This window comes from Cinclus cinclus, chromosome Z (assembly GCF_963662255.1).
Source record: "Cinclus cinclus chromosome Z, bCinCin1.1, whole genome shotgun sequence".
Lineage (NCBI taxonomy): Eukaryota > Metazoa > Chordata > Aves > Passeriformes > Cinclidae > Cinclus > Cinclus cinclus.
The window spans coordinates 26750095-26773177 of record NC_085084.1 but is presented as its reverse complement, the minus strand read 5'-3'; the positions used below and the strand labels follow the sequence as shown (position 1 = coordinate 26773177).

At 42.3% G+C, this 23083-nt stretch overlaps 2 protein-coding genes across 2 annotated transcripts; both read left to right on the top strand.

Moving 5' to 3' along the window:
* Nucleotides 1-1110: 1110 nt before the first annotated feature.
* Nucleotides 1111-8466, top strand: TMED7 (transmembrane p24 trafficking protein 7). Its single transcript, XM_062512820.1, has 3 exons — nucleotides 1111-1278; nucleotides 3553-3798; nucleotides 5685-8466. Exons 1-3 carry the CDS (start codon nucleotides 1111-1113, stop codon nucleotides 5919-5921), a joined length of 651 nt encoding a protein of 216 aa, XP_062368804.1. The 3' UTR covers nucleotides 5922-8466.
* Nucleotides 8467-19825: 11359 nt separating this feature from the next.
* Nucleotides 19826-22551, top strand: LSM5 (LSM5 homolog, U6 small nuclear RNA and mRNA degradation associated). The gene is made up of 5 exons (XM_062513146.1): nucleotides 19826-19877; nucleotides 20310-20405; nucleotides 20641-20668; nucleotides 21291-21363; nucleotides 22280-22551. The coding sequence occupies exons 1-5, from the start codon at nucleotides 19832-19834 to the stop codon at nucleotides 22310-22312; spliced, it is 276 nt and encodes a 91-aa protein (XP_062369130.1). The 5' UTR covers nucleotides 19826-19831; the 3' UTR covers nucleotides 22313-22551.
* Nucleotides 22552-23083: the final 532 nt, after the last annotated feature.

The following is a 23083-nucleotide window of genomic DNA, read 5'->3' as shown; positions in this document are numbered from 1 at the left end:
CCTCTTTTGGCAACAGGTACTTCATGGAGGTTCAGCCCCTCTTCAGAGGAACAAAATGGGTGCATTACAAGCTCATGCTTCTGCCTGGGAGGTTTGAGGTGAGTTTTCCTTTTCCTGCTCGGCCTGATTTGCCACTGAACTTAATAGAATGGAGGATATCTTTGATTCCTTTTTTAGAATTTGTAAAAATAACTGAGAAAGGCTGTGAGTGTTGGGGCTAGAGGAAAGGAAGGCTGTGTTCAGACCTCAGAGCAACCTGGCAGTATATACAGGGAAGCTGGAGAAGGACTCCTCACGATCTGTTGTGGTGGGAGAGGAAATAAGGGGCACTAATTGAAAGAAGGGAAACCTAGGCTAGACACAAGGAAAAAGTACCTTACAGTGAGGGTGGTGAGACACTGGACCAGGTTGCCCAGGGCGGCTGGGGATACTCCAAACCTGGCAGTGTTCAAGGCCAGGCTAGATGGGCCTCTGAGCAACTCCAACAGCTGGAAGTGTCCCTGACTATGGCAGTTAGGTTGGGACTCACCGGTCTTTAAGATCCTTTCCAACTTTTAACATTCTACGACTTCATGACCGACTGGACTAGAACTTGAAAGCTGACACTTCCGCAATCAGCGTCAGCACTTTATTCGATGTTTTTATTCATTCATCTCTGATTCCTTCTCTGCAATGAACGTTTAGGGATCTGCACAGCAAAACTCTCCAGACTCCTCCCCTCGTGTCCTTCTTCTCGGAGGGAGCGAGGTCGCTTTTTGCGTGCGCTCGGCCGCAGGAGCCCGCCATTTCCAGCTTTATAGCCTAGCGGGACCCTCAGGAAATTTAACCTAAGGCCAACGGCGCTAAGCCGACACCCAGTCTCCAGCGGCAACGCGACGTGAGGTAAAGGGCGAAGCCAGGCCGCCCTTTCCCCGCCCCTCGCCCCTTTTCCTGCCGCTCCCCCTCCCTCCCAGCCCGACACACGTTCCGGAAGCGCTCCGGCACTTCCGGGTGCCGCTGCTTGTCCTCTCGGCCACGCCGCGTCCCGCCCGCAGCCCCGAGCCCTGAACCCCGCAGCCTCGACCCTCTCCGCGCCCTCCTCACGCTCCTCGCCTCTCTCCGCGCCGGGCGATGCCGCCGCGGGGCTCCCGGGGGCCGCTGCCGCCCTTGCTGCTGGCGTGGGCCCTGGCGGCCTGCGCGGCGCGGGCCTCCGAGATCACGTTTGAGCTGCCCGACAACGCCAAGCAGTGCTTCTACGAGGAGATCGCCCAGGGCACCAAGTGCACGCTCGAATTCCAGGTACCCCGGCGGGAGGAGCTGCGCCGGGCGTGCCGCCGCGCTGGGCCCTGAGCCCCGAGCCCAGGCCGCTGCCGCGCGGCTCTCACACAGCTCCCTTCCTGTAGGCAGAATTTGGGAACAGCGCCCGGCAAGGGAGCAGCTCCTGGGTCCAGTGAGAGGTCCCCGGCTTGACTAAGGAAAATTCTTTGGGAGCGGCTGGGAGGCTTCCGTGTAGTGCAGGGCAGAGTGGGACACAGAGCCGGCCCTGAAAACTGGCGGTGTCTGTATCCCAGCCGCTGACATGTAGTGCCCCACCTGAACAGCGCAGAGAATACCTAAAGCACTCCTGGCCTAGAAGGTACCGCAGACGTAATTTCTTCGTGGTTTGTGAAGCATCAACAGGATGAGCACAGTACATCTTAAGAGCTGATGTTTCCTATTTCTGGATGCAGTTCAGATTTGGGTTGCATACTAAGCAGTGAAAGGGTGATAGGAGAAAGATGCGGTACAACATCATTGTTTTGGTGCTTCTGAGTGTATCAGCAGGGTTGGAACCTTTCAGTCTGTCACTTCAGATGAAGTCACTGATAATACAGCAGCAGCATGAGAAAAAAGTCATCCCTGATGACAAAAATCACAGTTATCTTTGGGGACTTTTGAAAGAATTGTGTATTTTTATGGGCTGACTTCTCTTGCTGAAATCCTGTGGTTTCTGGTTTCTCAGTTGCTGTCCTATCTCAAGTATATTTGGGGAATGTTGCTGCCAAATACCAGTCATTGTTAGTCTGTTCTGTGTGGTCTAGGTCCTGGATATCTTTTTCCCTACCCAAATGTTTCATGTCCCTCTTTCTTCGATACAGTCTTTTCTGTGCAGTACTTTCCCCTGCAGTTTTGAAGTAGGTATCACTGGACAAATCAGCCTGCTGTTGCCATTTTTATTGATGACCAGAACAAGATTAGCACTGCTAAAAGAAAAGTCTGGATTTGGCCAGCCACTGGCAACTTGAAGTGCTGTGTGAGTGTCCCTTGGCAATATGTCTCAAGGGCTGACAGGCACAAGCAAGTTCTGTAGCAAGGAATCCTGGGGGTACTTTAAAGCTCTGGCCAGTCTTTACTGCCTCTATGTAAACCAATATTTTCAGTGTGTCTACACAACTGAAAGCAAGTGACTTCCATGTAATTGGCAAAAAGCACACCCTTACCAAATTGTAGGTTGTATTTCAAAAATGAAGAGCTGTGTTATTGCTTGCTAACTGGATATTTTTGAAACTGCCTTTGTGGAGGAGCTGCTGCTCCAGTCTATTGTTATTTCAGTTGTACCACTAACGTAGTAATTTTAATAACCTGGTACTTAAGTAAACTGGTGAGCATTTGTACAGTGCTATGTGGACTGAAATGCAGGCACACAGATTCTAAAATATTTCAGTGATTTCTGCACACATATGAAATAAGTCTCTTCCTTCTTCAGCATGCTTTATCTTAAAAGTAAAAAGTGTGCAGCAAGGATGAAGTGTAAAACTGCTATGGTAAGAGTCATTAGAATACAGAGTTGTGAATGCCTAAACTCCTGGTCAGTCTTTCTGGAAAATCTGAGTAGCAATCAAAACCTCAAAAAGCCCCTTGGAACAATTGTGAAGTTTTGAGTCAGTTGCAGGCATTGTCTGGATGTGCTGTTTTTTGGAAGAACTCCTGTGTCTAACTGTAGGAGGGAGGCAGCAGGTCCCCCACAGCCTTGTTCTGTTGACAGAGCCGGACAGGAAAACTGGACAGATTGAAATTCCCATTCTGCTGGTGGAACACCATTCCTGGAGCCTAATGCAGCTGATAGAGTAGGGCAGTTGCACTTCCCTGGCCACACAGGAAGGAAGTGTCTTGCTGCATGTTAGCAGTCTCAGCTGGATGAACCAATTCCAGAGAGGACTTGAGCATACAGTAAACATCAGACTCATTACAGTCATGTCTTTGCTGTCCCATCCAGTTTCATCTACTGTAGCCTTTGCTATTGTACAGTTAGTAATAACAAAGTAACTAAAATTGCTTTCCTAAGGGTTTGAAAATACAGCTGGCATTGCATATGCTAAACCTAAAGCATTTTAAATTATTTTCTGTGTGTTGTTCATGGGAAAATAATTTTGCAGACTTGCTTTGAAGATTCTCAAATGAATACATTATATTTTAACATACCTGTCAAGGCAAAAAGCTTTGCAGTTCCACCTGCCAGACCATACTTCTTAGAAGAAATATACAAATGTCCATATTTTTCTAAAAAGACAATTTCTTGGTTTTTGTTTCCAGGTAATCACTGGAGGTCATTATGATGTTGACTGTCGGTTGGAAGATCCCGATGGCATTGTACTGTACAAAGAGATGAAGAAACAGTATGATAGCTTCACATTTACTGCATCCAGAAATGGAACATACAAGTTCTGCTTCAGCAACGAGTTCTCTACTTTCACACACAAAACCGTGTACTTCGATTTCCAGGTTGGAGAAGATCCACCTCTGTTTCCTAGTGAGAACAGAGTAACTGCACTTACCCAGGTAAAACACTCATATGTTTGAAAAAGTTGTTAGGTGAAGGCAATTTTCCTTCAGGTTCTGCTGCTTTAGTTATCTGCTCATTTTTGAAAATAAATGAATTGAAGCTTTTAAAACACTCTAAATCGCGACAAATAGGCTTTCGTTGTAAAGATAAGATTCGTAGAACATAGAGCTGAGAAGGAATCACCAAATGTTTAAGAGGAAATGAGGATAGAAACTTAAGATCACTATTGTTTGGGGTTTTGTTGTTTGGGTGGTTATGGGGGATTTTTTTGATGGTTTTCTGTTTATTTGGTGGGATTTTTCTGAAGTTTCTAAGAGAATGTCCCTTTAATGACACAATGGATTTCACAAACTAGATTTTGGTAGAATAAGGTTTAAAAAATTTCCAGGCTCTGGAGAAACTCAGAATTATTTTTGTATTTAAAACAGAGTGTTTTTTTAGGAGGACTTATGTAACTATTATTTTTAAAATGGAGAAGGGAATTCTAGAAAAATAAATTAATAAAGTCTGCTCTATTTATCTGGCTTCTAGATATTTAGGCTTTATAAGTCTACAAAGTGTCAGAGCATTTTTGTTAATGTATTTGCAGGATTTAACAGTTTTTACCACCTCTACACAATCTAAATACCTTAAAACTCCCTTTGGAACATTTCATTAATTCCTGCAGCGCTTTATTTTGCATTCAGTTTCTTGATACTGTATCTGGTAATGTTTTTTTTTTTTCCTTGCTTCCTTGGTGAGGCTTTTTTTGCAATTCTGGTCAGGTTTATGGCATGACCAAATTCGGGTAGCCTTTCATGGGAACAGTTAAAGGTAAATCCATAAAACCCGAGTGACCTTGTGTTTAAATCCCTGTATAGATCATGCAGATGATGTTTCTACAGTTTTTATCAATATCAAAACTTAGTTTGGAAAAACTCATCCTGAATTTTGTCGAGAAGATTATCTTAGACTTGTTCAGACAAATGTCTTGAAAGTCATTGACTGGAAAATATGGTTAGACACAGCTAAAAGTGACTGAGAGCAGCCCTAAACAGGTCTTAAACGTTTCCTTTATAATAATTTGTGCTGTTTGGTCTTCAGGAAATACTAATTTTAAGCCATTTAAAAGAAACCTAAATTGTGAGTAGAAAATAAGTCTTTTGAAGATCTATTGACTAATTAATCTCTTAGTGATCAAAACACAGTGAGGAGTACTTTCACTTGCAGCAGATAAACTGAAACTGCAAGAAGTTTATATAAAAAATTATCTAGGGCTTGGAAAACCAATAATTCTTTTTTTAAAATGAAAAATTATGAAATTGGCCAAGTTGGTAAGTATTTTTATATGAGTATGGTATTGAGTGTTCAGGAGCACTGAAGGATAACAATCATCACTTCTCTAACCACTTTTTGTGTACATGGCTAAGAAAATGGTCTCTTGGCAACAGAATAGACATTGTACAGCTTGAGTGAGAATTAATCAATGAAGAATGTCATATTTGTGAAACAGAAGCATTTAATATATGCTGTGTGTATCTTAATATTATAAGCAACTGCTTGTTTTCCTGTAGAATTAACAGCTGGAGGATCATTGACATTTAAAAAATATTTCTGAGGTTCATTTTGAATCCAAGTATGAATTTTGAATTTGTTCATTAATTCTCAGAGCTCATTGCTTTTTATTAATTCTGTGGTTTTATCTGCTTCTATATTTAACAGCGTCACAATTTTGTGTGTGAAGCTTCATCAGTATAAGTTATATTTTACTGTATTTACACTATTTCTATATGACACTGGTCTGAGTTAATTCTTAGCTTAATTCATGCAAAGTTACAAAAATACCAAAGCTCAAAACCAGTAGCAGGCTTCTTAACTCCGTGTTGTGTATTTGTTTCTCCAGATGGAGTCTGCGTGCGTTTCAATTCACGAAGCTTTGAAATCTGTAATCGATTATCAGACTCACTTCCGCTTGAGAGAAGCGCAGGGCCGCAGCAGAGCAGAGGATTTAAACACAAGGGTGGCTTACTGGTCAATAGGGGAAGCAATCATTCTTCTTGTTGTTAGTGTCGGGCAGGTATTCCTCCTGAAAAGCTTCTTCTCGGATAAAAGAACCACAACAACGCGCGTTGGGTCGTAACCAGTAGCAGCAATGCTTCAGGTGTGTTACTTATTAAGATCAGCGGTTCTCCAATTAACTGTAGGTACAGAGGTCTGAATATATGCAACATTCAAATGTGTATACTCCTCATCTCTTAAAAATCACAAAGTAGACCCAAAAGGTTATGAAAGGGACACATAATTTGAAATATTTTTAAGGATCCTTTGGAACATAAGTGTTTCAATTCATATATTAAAATATCTGGCAGTGTGTAGTCTCTATTTCTACTGATACTAATCCAAACTAAGTTTGCTTTTTGCCAGTACAATTAGTCAACTGCAGTATAATACTTTAAAATAACCCAACAATCTAATGTTAGATATGAGAGATGATATATATGAAAATGCAATTTCATTTTAATTTTCAGGCTGAATATCTTAGATTATAGAAAAGAAAATGTGATGAACTGTAGTGCACTGTTTTGATTTGCAGTTTTAAAACAAAAAATTTGTAAAATTGCTGAAAGCTTAGCATTACACTGTGGTGCACAATCTTTATCAGCCTGGAAAGTCTTCATCTTCAGAATTTGCTGAATCTTATACTTCATTCTCATGGCTTAAACACACACTGTTCTGTATTAAAATATATACATTATCTCTTTTGCAATGTTTGCTTTACTGAAGAAATTGTAAGCTGAGGCTACTCAGGAAATCCACTTCTGCATACAAAAAAAAAAATCTAAATTTCCAGTTTTATGTAAAAAACATGCAGTAGAATAGGGAGTCTTCAAACTTTGTAATTGAACCTGTGCAGTACTTACATATGCTGCTGCTGCCTTTAGGATTTAAGTCCAGAATTAGCTTCATTTGTTAAGCAGCACAGCACCAGCACTGGATGAGGTTATATTATGTGTTAGCACGTACAAAGCTTTTTACTAAACTGTTTTCCTAGTAAGAGGGCAATTTGATATTGATACTGCATTGCACAAGTGCTGTAAATATTCCTCTGTGTGGTGTTACAAGGTGACAGCCTTGTGCATCTGATTGCCACTCTGTCTTGTTAGTGGTCAGGAAATACTTTAAATATTTCAGGTTATCTTTTTGGTAGAGTTATTAGACTTACACTGTTTTCACTGCTCATGTCTTCAGTAGCATATGTACTGTAAAATTCTGTTTTGTTTGGTTGTGGAAGGTAGTAAATGTATGTACATGCCCACAGCTTGAATTGAGCTGGTCATAGTAAGGCTAAACTCCTTCAAATGACTGGAAAAAAAAAAACTAGGCTGACCAATTCTTAAATGCACACAGATTAAACACATATGAAAAATGTGTCATGTATTATTAGCTTAATTAAAAGATGCTTTTTATACAAGTTCTTTTTCAAGCAGAGAAAGAGTACTACATCATTATTAATTGCCTATAGTATTTCTAGCAAAACTTTGAAATTACACATGTTCAGATGATACTTGAGCAGTCTGAAGAATTGGTCTAAGATGACTTGATTTTAAAATCATGTCATGCTTGAAAAAATTAAAAGTGTCCCTCCTCTGTTGTCAACTGCTCTTTTGGAAACTGAAGGAAAACATCAGACAGCTCAAAGATCACTTAGAAAGTCATGAAGGTATTAAAAATCTTCAAATAAAATTCAGGATGTAGAGTTTTGCTGCCCTGTACAAAATTTTGAATAATGCAGTCCTGTTTTGGGATGCACGTTCCCCAGAAACAGTTAGACCCTCTAATACGAGAAAACAAAAGTCCTCTTGTGTCTTGTGATACAAATCTGTGCCTGCACACAACAGTCTTGATTGTACCTCTGTGCTTTCTTGTGTTCAGCAACTGATGTCTAGTACTTGTGCTGCATTGAACACAATAATGAAGCAAGTGGTAGAGTTTGGGTGCAAGCATCAAATGAAAACATGATTTGCTTTTGCTAATATTCATTATTTCTGGAGTTTGAATATTAGTTATGTACTTTAATCACAACAAAGGCATTTGCTTGAAGGCTTGAATTGTGTTGGGGTTTTTTTCCACTGGGTTTTTCTGTGTGCTGGCAAAACTGGTAAGTAGTGCTATAAAACTGACAATGATCAGCTATCACATATATGTCTCCTTATTCTTTCATAATGTTTGAATGTGTGAAGTGGACTGTTCCATTCAACATTACTCCCACAGCAGAGGTTTAGTGGACTTGACTTTTCCATTAAAGTTAGGTATCTGGACCAGTGCTCTGGCATCTTGCTGCATAATATGCAGCAACAGTGTAAAAATGCCTTTATTTTTGTGTTGTTAAAAACATGGCACAAACACACGTTTAAACATAACTGTATATAGTTTTTAATTGACTGAATAGGATATAATAAAACACACATGCTAACACGCAGTGGGTGAAGAAGTGCGTTGTGATCTTTGGTTAAGGCTGCACCTTTTTAATACATGAACAGTTTGGTTAATGGTGTGAAGCGCAAGAAAACACCCTGCGTTAAAGGGGATATAACTGTGTTTTTACTTGCTAAATGCTCTGGGTTTCAGCTATGTGTTGGATGTTCTATGTTTACAAGACTTTTTTTGGTGTCCTGAAATGTCGGCTCTTTAGTTTGAGGGCATGGGGGGGCCGGGGTGGGGGGGAGGAGGGGGAATTTAGTTTGAATAAGACAAAAAGCAGACCCTGTGGTTATTGTATGGGAAAATAAAAAATTAATATATGATTGTGGCCTGATTGTTTCATTTGCATATGGGGTTTGGGAACATCATTCTTCAAAAAAGCTAAAAAGCTTTGAATCATAAATTGTATAATTAACTTGTGTTTTTGTGTTTTAACATATTACAGTTAATCTACCTCATTACTTCAGCTATGCTCAGCAAGGTAGTGTGGTTACTGCCTCTTTGCTCAGTACATCAGTAATGCAGGCAGTCACATTCATAAGTCTCTTCATGTTGGAGTAGAATTCAAAGTATTTAATTGCAGATGCCAGGAATTATTTGTGACCTACTGCATCTTTTCCCATTAATTCTGTAAATACAAAGTTACAGGAGAGCTAGAAAGGTGTCTTCAATTAGTGTTGTCCAGTTACAATATATGAACTTCAAATAAGTAGTAACTGAATGTGTGATTTGAGGTACTTTATTAAGCAACTTTGAGTTTCTTAAGTTTAAAGAACAGATATGGTAGAGATAGTTGTTTTGTGTGAACACGTTCCAGAATTACTCTTCTTGTTAAGTCATTTGCTGTATATTCAAAAAAAAAAATTCAAGACTATTTATACAGCAGTTGGATTAGGAAAAGCTTTTGTCTAGAAGTATGGGTAACTTATCTTTCAGTGATGTATTGCTGTTACAGCCAAGTAGTTGGCTGGGGCTTTTTTAGGTGCATGGCACTCGGGATTTTAAAGTAACTTCAGTTGTGGTCTGAAGTGCTTTTCTGCTGAAAGCTGATAATCCTGCAAAAAAAAAAAAATTAGACAAAGTGAAAAGATGAGTCAGTGGATCAAGTGACATGCATGATGATGATGAAGGCTTTTATCAAGGAGGGAGTAGAAATGTGCTCTGGACCACCACAAATTTACACAATTCCTGAACTGCCAGGCTACCAGAGGGCACAAGTGCAGCAGCAATACCACAATCACTTCCTTCGGGGGTGAGGTGAAACCAGGAGTTTAACACAGGCCATAAATGAGATGGAGGAAAAGTCTTTCACATTCTTCCCCTTGACTTGCAGAACCAAGTTCCAGAAAAGCAAGGTTATGCTCTGCACACTGAGGATGCTACTGGTTTCAATCAAGAATTGTGAGATGTGAAGGAAAATGGTAACAAAACTTTTCTTAGTAAAAACTCTTGACAGTAACAGCTCTCAAAAGGTTCATTGTATTAAAAAGTCCATGTTGCACTCCACAGGGCAAAATGTTATGTAAACATAAGGTGGTTTTAATTTGCAGCACTTCTAAGCAGATTGATTTGACTCACTCATACCTTCTTCTTCACCTGTTGGCAAAAACCAACATGCACATGTCAGTGGCCTGGTCAGTATCTATTGTATGCAACACATTTTTAAGCGTGTGGATTGCCATGTGTCCATATTTTATGTTTCCTATTACAGGCTGTTTTGCTGGTGAACTAACAGGAAAGGGAGTGGCATGTGTTATGCTGTAATTTTGTTGCCAGCCTCCTGTTTCAGGATGGAAAGTCCTTTAATGAGTCATCTGAACTGTGGTTTTACCCGAGTGCCGAAACTAATCCTGACTAACCCTAACACCAGGTTCCTTAATTTTACTGCTGATCATTATGTTTGGTTATCAGTAGAGGCCATTGAACAGAACTTCCTGCTTTTGTGACATGAATCTCACTGTGAGATTCTGTCCTGCTCAGAATACAGCACATGAGAGGCAGTACAGGAGGATGCCATCCCTTCAACAGCCTGCATTTTTCAGGTGCACATTCCATAGCTGACTGTATTTTTTGCTGTTTTTCCACAAGAAGGATGCAGTGACCTCCTGCAGACGTGTGTGATACTGCATGGTCCATTACCAGCTGCATATTTGAGAGGCCTCTGCTTGATGGAGTATTCCTGGCTTTAGCAAGAGCCTTTTTGTTAGGGATGGTTTCAATGCATATCTTGGACATTCTTTGCTAAATTTATATACATGGATTTTCCTGGCTCTAAGGATAGGAGATTAATTCTGACTTAACTGTAAATTAGTATTCTCTGTAAATCACAGGGAAAAAAGTATATTGACATGATATGCAGGATATGAAAAATCAAAGAGAAGCATTTTCTTCCTGGAAAAAATCAAACATGAGGAAAAGGGGGTTGGGAAGGCTAACACTGATATGAGACGAGTTTTTTTGGCACAGCACTGTCTTCTCCTCTGGTGTTTGGAGAGCACGGTACCACTAGGTGTCAAGAAAATAACAGGGACAGAAAGAGGGCTGAAGAGAGGCAGAAAGGAGTGGGGAGAAGAGGAGGAGGAATTAGGGGGTAATAAAAGGATGGAAGAAGGGGAGAGGACAGATTGGATAAAGTGAAGAAAGGCTATGGACAAGAGGTGCTCCCTCTCCAGAAATGCTTGTAGCCTTTCGTGGCTGCTGCCCCCAGTACAGGTTCACAGCGCAATCTGCAAATACGAGCTGAAAATCACACCAGAATCAACTCGTCCTAATGCATATTGGCACACACATAATGAGGAATTCAATGAAAATGCCCTGGGGAAACTTAGAAGAACTTTTCAAAATGTGGGTGAAAGCTGGAAGAACAGGTGATAGCTACAGGGAGGAAATGTGAAGAATAGAAAATAGTAAGAACTAGAAAGTGCTGTTACCTGTGCAATACTCTGCCTCGCCTAAAACCAGCCTTTAATGTGCAGATACAAACCCACAGTGACTGCAGTTTTGTGTCAGTGATTGTCTTGAACTTAAGATAGTCAGTTGCCCACCCATTCTGCACGTGCCTTTCACTCACAGGGATGCCTAAGACATTAAAGACCTCACTTATTACCATACCATACTTGCTCTAGAACAAAAGCCAGCAGAGTCCAAAAAATTCATGGACCAGAAAATGAGTCCATAATTCCTGACTTGCACAAATCCTTAGATCAAGCTCCTAGAGAGTTACACTTCATTGAGTGGAATTGTGCAGCAAATGGAATATCCACTGTCTTGCAAGCCTCACCTTAGAAAGAAATTGCTTGCATTTCAAAATGCAATTAAGATCTTCTAAAAGCATTGGAAAATAATGCTTTTAGGCAAAGTATGTGGCATTTTTGGTCTAAATACTGCAGTTTAATTTCAGTTATAGACTTGTTATGATTTGCAGTGCACTGGAACACATCATGTGACAGGATGTCTAAAATATTTATTTCCTCCAGGTTACAATACTTTCCTGCAACAATACTCAAAAAACTTCCTTTTACCCCAAAACCCCAAGATTAGAAAGTTGAGCTGCTGGCAGCAAAGAGTCCTGTATGCAGTGTAGTCAACAGCAGAGGAAAACACTTGTGAGTGTCCTGGGAATGTGTATCACTCTGTGGGGTTGGGCTCAGGATATGTTTCCTTTCTATAATATTTTTTCATGACCTTGAGTGGAAGCAGGACTGCTATATACTAGGATTGCTTCTGAGCACTTGACTGGAAGCAGTGATTTTATTGAAGAACTTTCTTGGAAGTACACTGAATGCATAGCAATAAAGAAATAGGATGAATGGCACATGTCTGCAAGTGTAATTCAATACAATTCATTAATGCGACAACGCAAACGTTGCTGCCTACCTTCAGCTCATCTCTGTAGGATTAAACTTTCTCATAAATCCTAACACTAGCGTATGGTGAAAGAATCCAATTAAATACAAAAATTAAATAGAAATATTGAACTTGTCGCAGTCATACAGGTAAAACTCCATACAAGGAAGAATGACTGATTTAGAGCAGGGAGTGCTAATAGGTGCATTGGTAACTCATCTTCTTTACTAATGCATAAAGAAAAACAGTGTCTGTGGGTGACAGGAGCCAGGTTCAGGATCAGAAGGCATTCAGAAATGACAGTCTTAGGGAGTCTTGCTGTAATGTGAGAATTTCAATATCTGAAATCACTGCAGGAACTGTATTCCTGCCTGTCATTTCCATTTACTGGCAGACCAATCATTGCACTGCATGTTTGGGTAGGGAAAGCTCTGATGAGCTTTTACCATATTCAAATAGTGATAATGACCCTTTCATCTTTGTCATACCTGTAGTACATACTGATACAGCCTAAATTCACAATAAGTTTAGACCAAAAGTGTGGGAAAATAGGTTGAACGGATAGTGCAGAAGGCAGTCTCTCCCGATGAATTACAGCTGTACTGATTACTGAGGAATGGAAATATCTGTGCTTGCCCAATGAGTTTGGATAAAAGAGTGGGTTAGTTGGTCACTAGTTGCAGTTTGAGTTAGAGCTTGAGACTGAGAGTCTACTGTGGTTTGGGATGGAGTCTGCTGGCTGTGCTTTGAGGAGGTAAAGGACATGTGGTCATGCAAGGGACAGGTAAGGTAAGAAGATGTTGCGTGAGGGACAGGCAGGGTTAGGGGCTGGGCAAGAGACAAGTTGGGGTTTAGCCAGTTATGCAGAGAGAGGAGGAGTCAGAGCTGAGTGGAGCTGCCTGTAAGAAAAGGAGTCAGTACTGTGTGAAGCTGCCTATGAGGGAAGGAGTCAGAGTTGTCAGAAAGAAGTATACTGAAAGAAGTCCAGAAAAGTTTTCTAATGAAGGACCAGTGATGATGCCAGTCCAGTTTGTCTTGACATAATTCCAACATGAAAGTAGTTCTGAAGTTACAACAAAAGGCCCTGGAAGTGAGGCTAGCCTGGCATTTAAGTCAGCTGGATGTGCCTTCTCCTCTTGAGGCCCTACTCCCTCCTCAGGAAATCTATGCATTTCATGGCACACAGAACCATCCACTTCCACTGAACTCCCAGAAATATGGCAAGATAAAAACAGGGATCATTTGGGTCACTAAATCATACGTCCTTCAGATGCATCAGCCATGAAATGAGTATTTAAGCAGGAAGGGCTCAAAGAACATCTTCCAGCCACTACAGCCTTCAACACTCAATAATAAGCAAATAACCTGTCATTAAAATACAAGCTCACAAGTCTCAATGAAGATTCCCCAGGCAGTAGTCCACTGGAAAACCTTTAGCAAACCTGAAACAAAGGTCAGTGATGGAAAATAAAATGGAAAGAATGAAAATCTGAAAGACCTAGAGCCATTGTGCCCCAAGACTTGCTCACTTAGGTCACTGTTAGACACTGTGCTGGAAACAGCAGATCCAACACAGCTTGCACATAGATTCACAACTCCATGCTTTCAAACTTTTTGTGGCTATTCTTCAGAGCCCTTCACAATCTTGGAATCAACCAGATGTGGACACCCAGATGGTGGTACAAGATGGACAGAAGAAACAGGTGCATTTAGATGGGTATTTCCTCTCCATATGATAAACACTAGCTCCTTTTATGTGGATTTGGAGAAAGAAAGGCTCTTTTCTCCCCATTCTGCAGACTAGGCAGTGGATCTGAGGAGGGCAAATCTTTGTCTCAAGTTCCTCATTGAGCATGTGGAAATTACTCCAAGGCAATACTTGAGTCAGGCTGTAATGGTTTAGTGGGTTTGGTTTTTTTGGCTAAGGCACTAAAAATGTAATGGTTTAAGGATTTTTAATTGTAATATATTTACTTTTTGTTGTGAAATAGGATTAGAAGTAAAGCAGGCTTAAAACTTAAAAAGGGAAAAAAAAGAAAAAAAACTTTATTAACAACACAAAGAATAATAATAATAATAAATTTAGAACAGATTTTTAGACTAGTCCTTTTTTTCTTTTTTGTTACAGTTTAACAATATACAGGGACACTTTAGTCAAGTTTTTACTTATATAATTTTTTTAGTTTACTTTAGGGAGGGGAATTTCTTTTTGTTTAGCTATAAGGATTTTTTACTAAGAGAGAAAATAACTAGTTTTCTTTTGACTCCACTTTTTTAATGATTAACAGCCACCTGGGATTTGCTATTACGAATTTTTTTCCACTTTCCAGTTTTTTTAGAACTGAGTTGTGGGCCATGTTAAAAAGTTATGGGGTATTTCTTTTAAGGATGAGCTACTTCAAGGTAAAACTTTTTTTTCAGCTTACTTTCTTTTGTTCATACTTTATTTTCAGGAACAGAGATCCCCCTCTTTTCCTCGGCGCAAAGGATTTTTTTAAACATTTTACACTTTGCTTTACTTTTCACCTTTTTTTTATGGTTTAAATGAATTTTTTTTTGTGACGCACAGTCCACCTTTATAACATACAAAAAGATATTTTAGCCAACTTTTATGGCGTTTCTTCATTCTTTTTTTGTTTAGAACCTTAGCTTTTACTTCATTGACTTTAGTGTATCCTTTCTGTTCTTCTCCCTCTCACCTAAGGAAAGATGAAAGTCTGTAAGTTTTATTTGAACATTGGAAAAAAAATTAAAATCTCACACAGAAGTTGTAGGAGTTGGGCTAGGCCATGCTGGAGCTGTGTCAGGATTTCAGGCCACCCAGGCCACGCTGGAGAGGCAGGATGAAAACTGCAAAGTTTAGTTAAAGGAGAAATTGGTGACAAGCCTTTGGCTTCATGGCTTTTTTCTGGTGTTGATTGCATTTAGTTTTAGCTGCAGGCCGGGGGTTCTCCCTTTGCCTTGCCTAGCACGCAAAGGTGTGGGGGCTTTTTTAAACTGGGCCCAGCTGCTGCCCCCCAGGCCATGAGGGTGGCAGGGCAGGGCCCTGCTGAGCCACCGCCACACTGGGAAAAGGCAAGAATTTTAGCAATGGGCTTCTTCTGCTTTTGGCTACTGGGGCCCCTGGTTAAAACGAGGCCCAGCAGCCTCTGGAGCCCACTCCTGCCTGGCCTGGGCCGCACTGGAAGTGGGCCCGGGTTAGGTCAGTGTTATCTTGTTCAAGGCCGGAAATGGAAGAGAGTTTTTCTGGCATTTACTTGCTTCAAATGTGATTCATGGAGCGAACCGACTTTTTAAATTGGTTTTTCAGGCTTTTAACAACTAAATTAGCTTTCAATTGGTCCTATCAATCCACAGAGGAAGTTTTCATGGAGAAAAAAACTTCCTAGTGTGCCCTCCCCCAGGGTAAAACCAGCACACAAGCTATGGAGCAAGACTGTCTCAACTTCATCTCAAGATTCCAGGACAGCAAGGCAACCCTCCTACCCACCCTGTGAAATCTAACAGCCCTCAGTTTTGTTCTTGTTTTTGCTTTCAGCCCACCAGGCCTGTATGGCTGGTATCATGGATTAAACCTCTGGGAAGTGGGAGTGAAGGCACATGGAGGCCAGGGGAGAGGGAAAAGGGAGGTACAGCAGTTTGCTTCCCTACACTTTGCCAGTGCCTGTGGGAATGTGGAGTATCTTTGAGGCTGTGGCAACTGATGATGGTTTAAAATTGTGCCTAGCTCTAGCTAGACAGTGTCTAGCTCTAGCCTTGAGCTGTGGCTGTAGAGGTAACACCATCTAAAGGACAGAAGACAGCATGGACAATGTGTCCCTGCGCCCCAGGGATGACTTAAGGCAGAGCAGGTGGCTGCTCATTAATTCCAGCTCCTCAAAAACCACATTGATTTGGAAGGTTTATTTTCAGTGTGTTGACCTTCCAGTTTCACTAATTTATCTGATAGTTTGTCATGATTTTCCTTCACATCTTCATTTCTGAAAGCTGCTTTTAGGTGTGAAAGAAACACCCAATCTTTGGTCTCTAACATTAGTACTGCAAGACAGCAAGTGGATACGAAGAGTGATCTGCTAAATTTTCTGCCAACATTGAGAAACTTGCAAGGACAAAAATTGTTGCTATGTGGATTATGCAACAAGGTCTTTGAGATAACAGCGTGACAGCAAATTCCTGAAGCTGAATAGCTGGGTACTCTGAGCATGTCTTTACACTTTCTAGACCAATAAATAATACTTCCTGTGCTCTACCAGGCCCTCTGAGCAAAGACAGGATTCCATAGTTTTTAAGTAGCTCTGACTTTGAGTTCCACATGTGTTCCCTTGCCCTTTCCCCTCAGCATAAGTGTATATATGGAAGTTGGCTTGGGTGTTTTAAAACTATAGTGCACTTGCTGTAGTTTTGCCTGCCCTGTGGCTGGGCTGCATGACTTCTGCTTTGAGATTATTACACTGCATTTTGGGACCCAAATGAAAGATGATCTGTTGCCATGTTAGTAGCCTAAAGAGACAGCCTTTAGTGTTCTTCTAGAAAGCGGAGAAGGACAATGAACAGGTCAGTCTGGCACTTTCTTGTAGAGTGGCTGGGCAGATGGAGAACAAAGGTTAAGTATAGGCAGTGTAGAGGTTGCAAGGCCAGATCTTCCCCAGAGACTGGAAGAAGTGAAGAACTACTCAGAAGTAACTGAGCAGTGCTGGGAACCACAGGCAGGGAAAATGCTGTGGCCATTCGCACCAGGTAAGGTGCAGCACTGAAGGGACAGGACAACAGAAGATAAATTAGCTGAACAGCAAAACTACAGAGGTTTAGTTAACACAAGCTGTCCCCAGATGGCACATTCAGGAAGGCAAAGACTCCCCAACAGTCAGCATTGCAGGAGTTGGGATTACATCACCAGGGACAGTTTCCTACTGATGACTGTGGGGAAAGAATCTGCTGCTTATGCAGAGAAGATAGTTGTTTTCTCAGCTGGAGAGCTCTCCAAATGGCAACAGCTGACAGAAATGCAGGCACCTTCAGGTGAGTTGTAGGGCAGCAGCAGTCCTCTGAAACTTACACTCTCCTCTGGCTGTCGAGTTTCCGAGGCAAGAAAGCAAGGATTGCAGTGCACCTTGGAGGAGCAAAGAGTATAAAATACAGCAAGGAGCAATTTAATGCTGTCAGAAAATTCTGTTACTAGACCTGGGTACCTGTGCTTGGGAAATCAAATGACAGCCAGCTTCTGGGCACAAAGGCAGCAGGCTTAGTGCAACATCTAGATGAGAGGCTCCAGGGTCACAAATTGGTATTTTGATCTATCTTTGATGTAGGTGAACGGAAGGGGCCAAGTTTCAGCTGTCAGACAGGTACCTGAGGATGAGGACCTTGCATTCTATGAAACACTGTCAGTTCCATGTATGAAGACATGAATATACAGAAATCCAGTCTTAGTGCCCAAATGAGATGCAGTGAGCAAGAACTTAGGTCCATGGAGCACTACGAAGACTTCTGGAACAAGAGGAGTCTGAACAAGAGGAGAAGGCTGCACTTTGATCTTAATGAAATGAGGCTTCTGTTCCTAAAATTCAAAGGCTCACAGAGGAATATTAAAAGTAGAAGCTGGGGGAAAGAAAACAGACACAGAAGAGCATGTAGTGCAGACTGATGTAATGTTAAAAAGTGGATACAGCTAGGGTTCAATGCCTCTTGGGAAATACCAGAAGGGAAATTAAAATAAAAATTGCAATAAGTAAGGACAGCAAGTTAGACTGCTAATACCAGTTCACTTTTTATGTGCAAAATTAAATGTTGGTGTCAGGGCAAGACTGGCACATCCTTGCATGGAGCCTGGAGAAAGAAGTTAGGGATGCTGTCAAAGAACAGTGGCCATCTCAAGAGCTGTGATATAGAGGATCAATGGGATTCAGTGTTACCTTGCTGATAGTTTCATGGCAAGGAAGCAGTCAGTGCCCTCACTCCTCCCTGCAAAGCTCTGGCCAATGCCTTCCTACCTACCCCAGTGCCAGCAGAATACTTCCCATGTCCACTGAGTGCTTTTCTGCTCCAACAGGAATGATGTGTGGGTCTTCATGGCCCATTCCCACTGGCCACTTCCCACAACTTCTGTGACACCAGCCAGTGCCTGTGCCCAGTAGGACAGGACCAGGTGAAGAAGAGGTGAGTGCTAGTGACCCCAGTGTCCACAGCTCCAGTGAGCACCTTCTTCTCTGAGCAGGGATGGGGGCTTGCTATGATGCTGGGTGATAGGCAGAGCCCCCCATGTGCAGCTCTGCCCAGTATTAACTGGCTCCAAGGCAGCACTTCCCATGCCCAGGAGGCCCAGAGGGCTGTCTCTGCCCATGGTGCTCCTTGGGCACAGATGAAGCCAGTTGGGAATGGTGGTGGAATGAAGTTACTGAAAGGCTTCAGAAATCTTCCACACACCCACCTCTATTGAGTCAATAGACAAATGTGGGGAATGAAAATTGGCACATAAAACAGTGGGGCCAGCAGTATCAGGCTGTGATCCTGTGCTCAGCACTGGTGAGCCTACACCTTGAGTCCTGTGTCCAGCTGTGGGCCTGTTACCAAAAATCAGTAAAAATAAAAATTCCTTCACACTAATGTAGCATTGAGAAGCCAGCATTCTTTATTCAGCTGGATGCATGAGGGGATATCTCCTCCAAAATCCTATTCATGCTGAGTACAGAGAAAGGTCTAGTTTATATACTGTATTTTACACACATATTAATAGGTTTTCCTAGAAGAAACACAAATATGAGAATCATTACTCTGAAGTCATATGTTCCCTCCCCTCTCTCCATGTGTTCTTCCGTCCTGGGGGTCTCTTTGGTGATCCCTGGTGGTCAGGGACCCCAAAGTCATAGCTGACGGCCTAGTGAACTGGTAAAAGTTGGCAAAACTGAGCTGGTTGCTTTCCAGTTCTTCTTCCTATAGAAAAAGCATGGTACAGTTCCATAGGTCAATGGTTGTGAAGAGTAAGTATTCTTCAAAATTATTAAAAGCATTAACCCACCAGATGCAAACAATTCTTCATCAGGCCCCTGTTTGCAAGAAGGATATTGAGGTGCTGGAGTGAGTGCAGAGAAGGGCAACAGAGCTGATGAAAAGTCTAGAGTTCAAGCCCTCTGAGGAGCTGCTGAGGGAGCTGAGCTTTTGTTTTAAGGAAAGGAAACTCAGGGGACTTACCACTTTCTACAACTGCCCGAAAGCAGGTTGAAGAAGGCAGTGGTTCGTCTCTTTCTCTCAGGTGCAAAGTGACAGGACACGACAACAGCCTCAAGCTGTGCCAGGAATGTTTATGTTGGACATTAGCAAGAATTTCTTTACATAAAAGCTGCCCAAGGAGGCGGTAAAGTCATTGTCCCCGGATTGTTTAAGAAAAGACTGGATGTGGCACTCAGTACTGTGTTTTGGTCGACTTGGTGGGATTCGTTCACAGGTTGGCGTCGGTGACCTCAGAGGTCTTTTCCAAGCCGACGGCTCCGTGATGCTGTAACTGCTGGGCCATTACAGCGCACACTCTACACAGCCCATGTCCCAGCGCGAGGGCACATCGGTACCGCCAGCAGCGCTGCCGGAGAGGGGCGGGGAGGAGAGGAGCGGGGCGGAGAGGAGCGGGGCGGAGCGGCGCGGGACAGGGCGGAGCGGGGCGGCTGCCGGCCCGGCCCTGCCCTTCCCGGGTGTGGGCGGCGGCGGCCATTGGGCAGGGCTGGTTCCGACATGGCGGCGGGCGCGGTGTCCAACCCGTCTCAGCTCCTGCCGCTCGGTAACGATGGGCGGCTCCCGGCTTCTCCCCCTTGGGGCCCGGCGCGGGGTCCCTGTCAGGGGCAGCGGCGGCTGCGGGCCCCTCTCTGCGGGCTGCTCTGAGGGCCGCGCCGGGCGGGAAGCGAGAGGGCGGGAGCGCGTGGCGTCAGGCGTCGGGGCCCGCGCACGGCCCGGGAAGAATCGCGGTCTGGGGCCCGGGGAAACGGGTGGGAGTAGGGAATAGGTGTGGGGTGCTGGCGTCTGGGGGTGAGGGGGACTGCGGGAGCGTCTGAGAAAGGCCGGTGGGAGTGGGGGTGGGTGTAAGAATGTCGGGAGAGGCTGGTTTGTGTGGGAGAATGGATGGGGAATGTGTAAGGGTGTGTGGAATGTGTCTCTTCGTGTAAATAAACAAGAAAAAACTAAGGCACGAAGGACTTGCTTTGTGTATGTACAGAACTTGTGGACAAGTGCATCGGTTCACGCATTCACATCGTGATGAAGAGCGACAAAGAAATTGTTGGGACACTTCTAGGATTTGATGACTTTGTCAGTATCCTTTGATAGAAGTTAAAGGCTGTCTGCTTTATGCTCTGGCCTAAGTAATTTATAGCTCTTGAGAGTTTTGAGTTCACTGAATAGAGCCTTTTTGTATGGAACAGTTGTATTCTGATATTTTCAGCTTTCAGGTAAAATCTCATTTTGGTATAAAATGAAAATAACATTAAATATTCTTGCTTTAAAAACTGGAAAATGAAATCTTATTTTCCTTGAAACTGAATTTTCAGATATGGTGCTGGAAGATGTTACGGAATTGTAAGTATGTTTTTTGCCTCTTGTTGCTCCTTAGTGTTTGGTTCACTGAGCCAAAATACTGTGTAAGGTCTGCTAGCAGAATGTTTTTATGTTTGTGGAATACTTGCCAGCTGGCTTGATTAATCATGGACTTAAAATTACATTAAGTGATGTGTTCAGTACAGCCATGCCATAGAGTAGCTGTTGTATGGCTTATACTTGTATGTATTTGATCCTGTTTGTTGTCTTAATTTTGCATGGTTTGTGTGGCAAACTTCCCAGTAATTAATTTGTTTTTACACTTCCTTAAGACCTAGGCAAAGATTCAACAAGGTAGCAAACTCAAATGTTTTTACTTTGTCATAACAAAGTAAATATGTTGATATGTCATATTCAAGAAATTGTCAGGCTTTAGAGGGTGAATACATATCTCCATATACTGAGAAGAGACCTTTTTAGATGCCAGTTAGCTTTCTGTACCTAGGTGCTCCATTTATCAAGATTGTGCTGAAGTGTGGCTGATTTATTTGTTAGTTCCAGCAGTGGTCACCTTAATGCAGAGATTTCTGCCAGTTCTGTGGTCGAAACTGGAGCCATTGTCCCTGGTTTTGTGCTGTTGCTTACTGTTTCTAATCTCCTTCAGTGAGATCACACCTGAGGGCAGAAGAATCACAAAGCTGGACCAGATTCTGCTAAATGGAAATAACATAACTATGGTGAGTCATCACAGGCTGCGTATGTTGATTTTCTGTTCCTGTAAGTCATTTGGTGATTGATTACAATCAAACACCTTTAAGCTGAACTTTCCTGACAGTTTCTTACATCAGGGAGTTTAAAGTAACTTGTCTGCATAGCTGGCCACAAAGCCTGGACTTCCAACACTAGGGCATTCCTCATTTTGTAGGAAGAGGAAGGCTCAAGTGGGAAGATGTGAGTCTAAATTGGCTCTGTATGAATGAGGAATTGCCTCCATTTTGTTGTTTTACCTGTCTTGTTCCTCTGCTTTGTGTGTCTGAGTAGGTGCCATCCTGTGTTAATTTCTAAGCCTCTTTCTGCTTTGGCTATTGTTCTGTGTGTTGAAAGGACAGCATATGTTCTGACTCCTTGTTTGGGTGATCCAGTTAGGATGGTGTTGTCCTTGAAGAAGAACCTGGTGAATTATCAGCAAGACATAGATATGCTTCTGCATTAGATCTCATGTCTCTTTTGGGGTTGTATATTCCCATATCAGGAAGTCCATGCTTTAGACTTTTTCTTATTTTGATCCCAAAACCAGTGAAGCTCTTTCTCTTTAAAAGTGCTCAGCTGAATTATGAAGAAGATATCAGTAAAAGGAGTGATTAATCTTTTTTTTTTTCCTCTTGTCTTTGCATTTGTATTTCTTTTTCTCTTCAGTTCTTTGCTTCCTTCACAAGGAGATGCTATGCTGATTTGCTCCCTGTTGCCTTTCTGGTTTGTGTGTCTCTGGCAATAACTGACTTCTTCTGCTAGGAAGAGCCTAAAAGCCACTTCTGTGGTCTAGCATTAAGTCTCCATGTCCTAAAATGTTGTTGTAAAGCAAGAGCTGTCATGTATGGGTTTGTAAAGCTCAACTCTATGGCACTAATGCAGAAATGTCTTACTCTTTTATAGCTGGTTCCTGGAGGAGAAGGACCTGAAGTGTGAAGACATGATATTCATATGTACTTTACATGTACATACGCAAAATCAAGATAGAGATTTTGAGATAGAAGTGTGTTTGGGTGTGGATCATTCATTTGCTTTGCTTACACATGGGACATTTTACAAATCACAACTCTTTAGGAAAGGTGCTGGTAGTAATGTTGACTTTGTAAGTTGAAATCATGACTTTCTTGTAATGAAACCTTGCATGAACCTCTTCTAATAAAAGGTTTTGTTGGTTACTGTGTTCTGTTACATAAGTGCACAAGTCAGATAATTTTAAAACTACTTGATGGAGTAAAAAAGTGACAGTTGTGTTTCACTTGCTGTCAGTCTTAACTTTTTCTGCATCTGTTGTATTTGTTTCTGGCCCAAGTCTATATAATGCACAAGTCATGAGCCAGGATGTTTCTGTCCTTTTGCATACAAGCAGATACTGAACTGGATGTTTTGTTCAAAGGCTGTGTCACTGGAAGCCATGTGGCAAAGTTCTGAAAACCATTCAGAAAGCCTGGGTGCATCTGTTTGATGCTCAGCAGCCTTTGGTTCTGCTGGCCTTGAGGTTCAGCTCTTGTGGACCATTTTGCTTGGCAGATATGCTTCCTTATGGCAGAGGCCCTGTAATGGCATTTGGCAAGTGAGAGAACACACAGGCCAGACCACTTGCATGTTGTGGGGGTAAAAATCCCCAAGGCTGGTGCTAAAACTTCTCACTGGTGTCTGTGGTGACTCTGCTTTCACCACTTGATGATGCTGTGCATGTGCTTAAACTGG

What these genes read in the sequence shown, in the direction of transcription:
- TMED7 (XM_062512820.1), top strand. Translation starts at nt 1,111, where the DNA reads ATGCCGCCGCGGGGCTCCCGGGGGCCGCTGCCGCCCTTGCTGCTGGCG. An exon ending in AGTGCACGCTCGAATTCCAG is followed by an intron (nt 1,279 to 3,552) that starts GTACCCCGGCGG and finishes TTTTGTTTCCAG; the next exon opens with GTAATCACTGGAGGTCATTA. An exon ending in GAGTAACTGCACTTACCCAG is followed by an intron (nt 3,799 to 5,684) that starts GTAAAACACTCA and finishes TTGTTTCTCCAG; the next exon opens with ATGGAGTCTGCGTGCGTTTC.
- LSM5 (XM_062513146.1), top strand. Translation starts at nt 19,832, where the DNA reads ATGGCGGCGGGCGCGGTGTCCAACCCGTCTCAGCTCCTGCCGCTCG. An exon ending in GTCTCAGCTCCTGCCGCTCG is followed by an intron (nt 19,878 to 20,309) that starts GTAACGATGGGC and finishes GTGTATGTACAG; the next exon opens with AACTTGTGGACAAGTGCATC. An exon ending in ATGGAAATAACATAACTATG is followed by an intron (nt 21,364 to 22,279) that starts GTGAGTCATCAC and finishes ACTCTTTTATAG; the next exon opens with CTGGTTCCTGGAGGAGAAGG.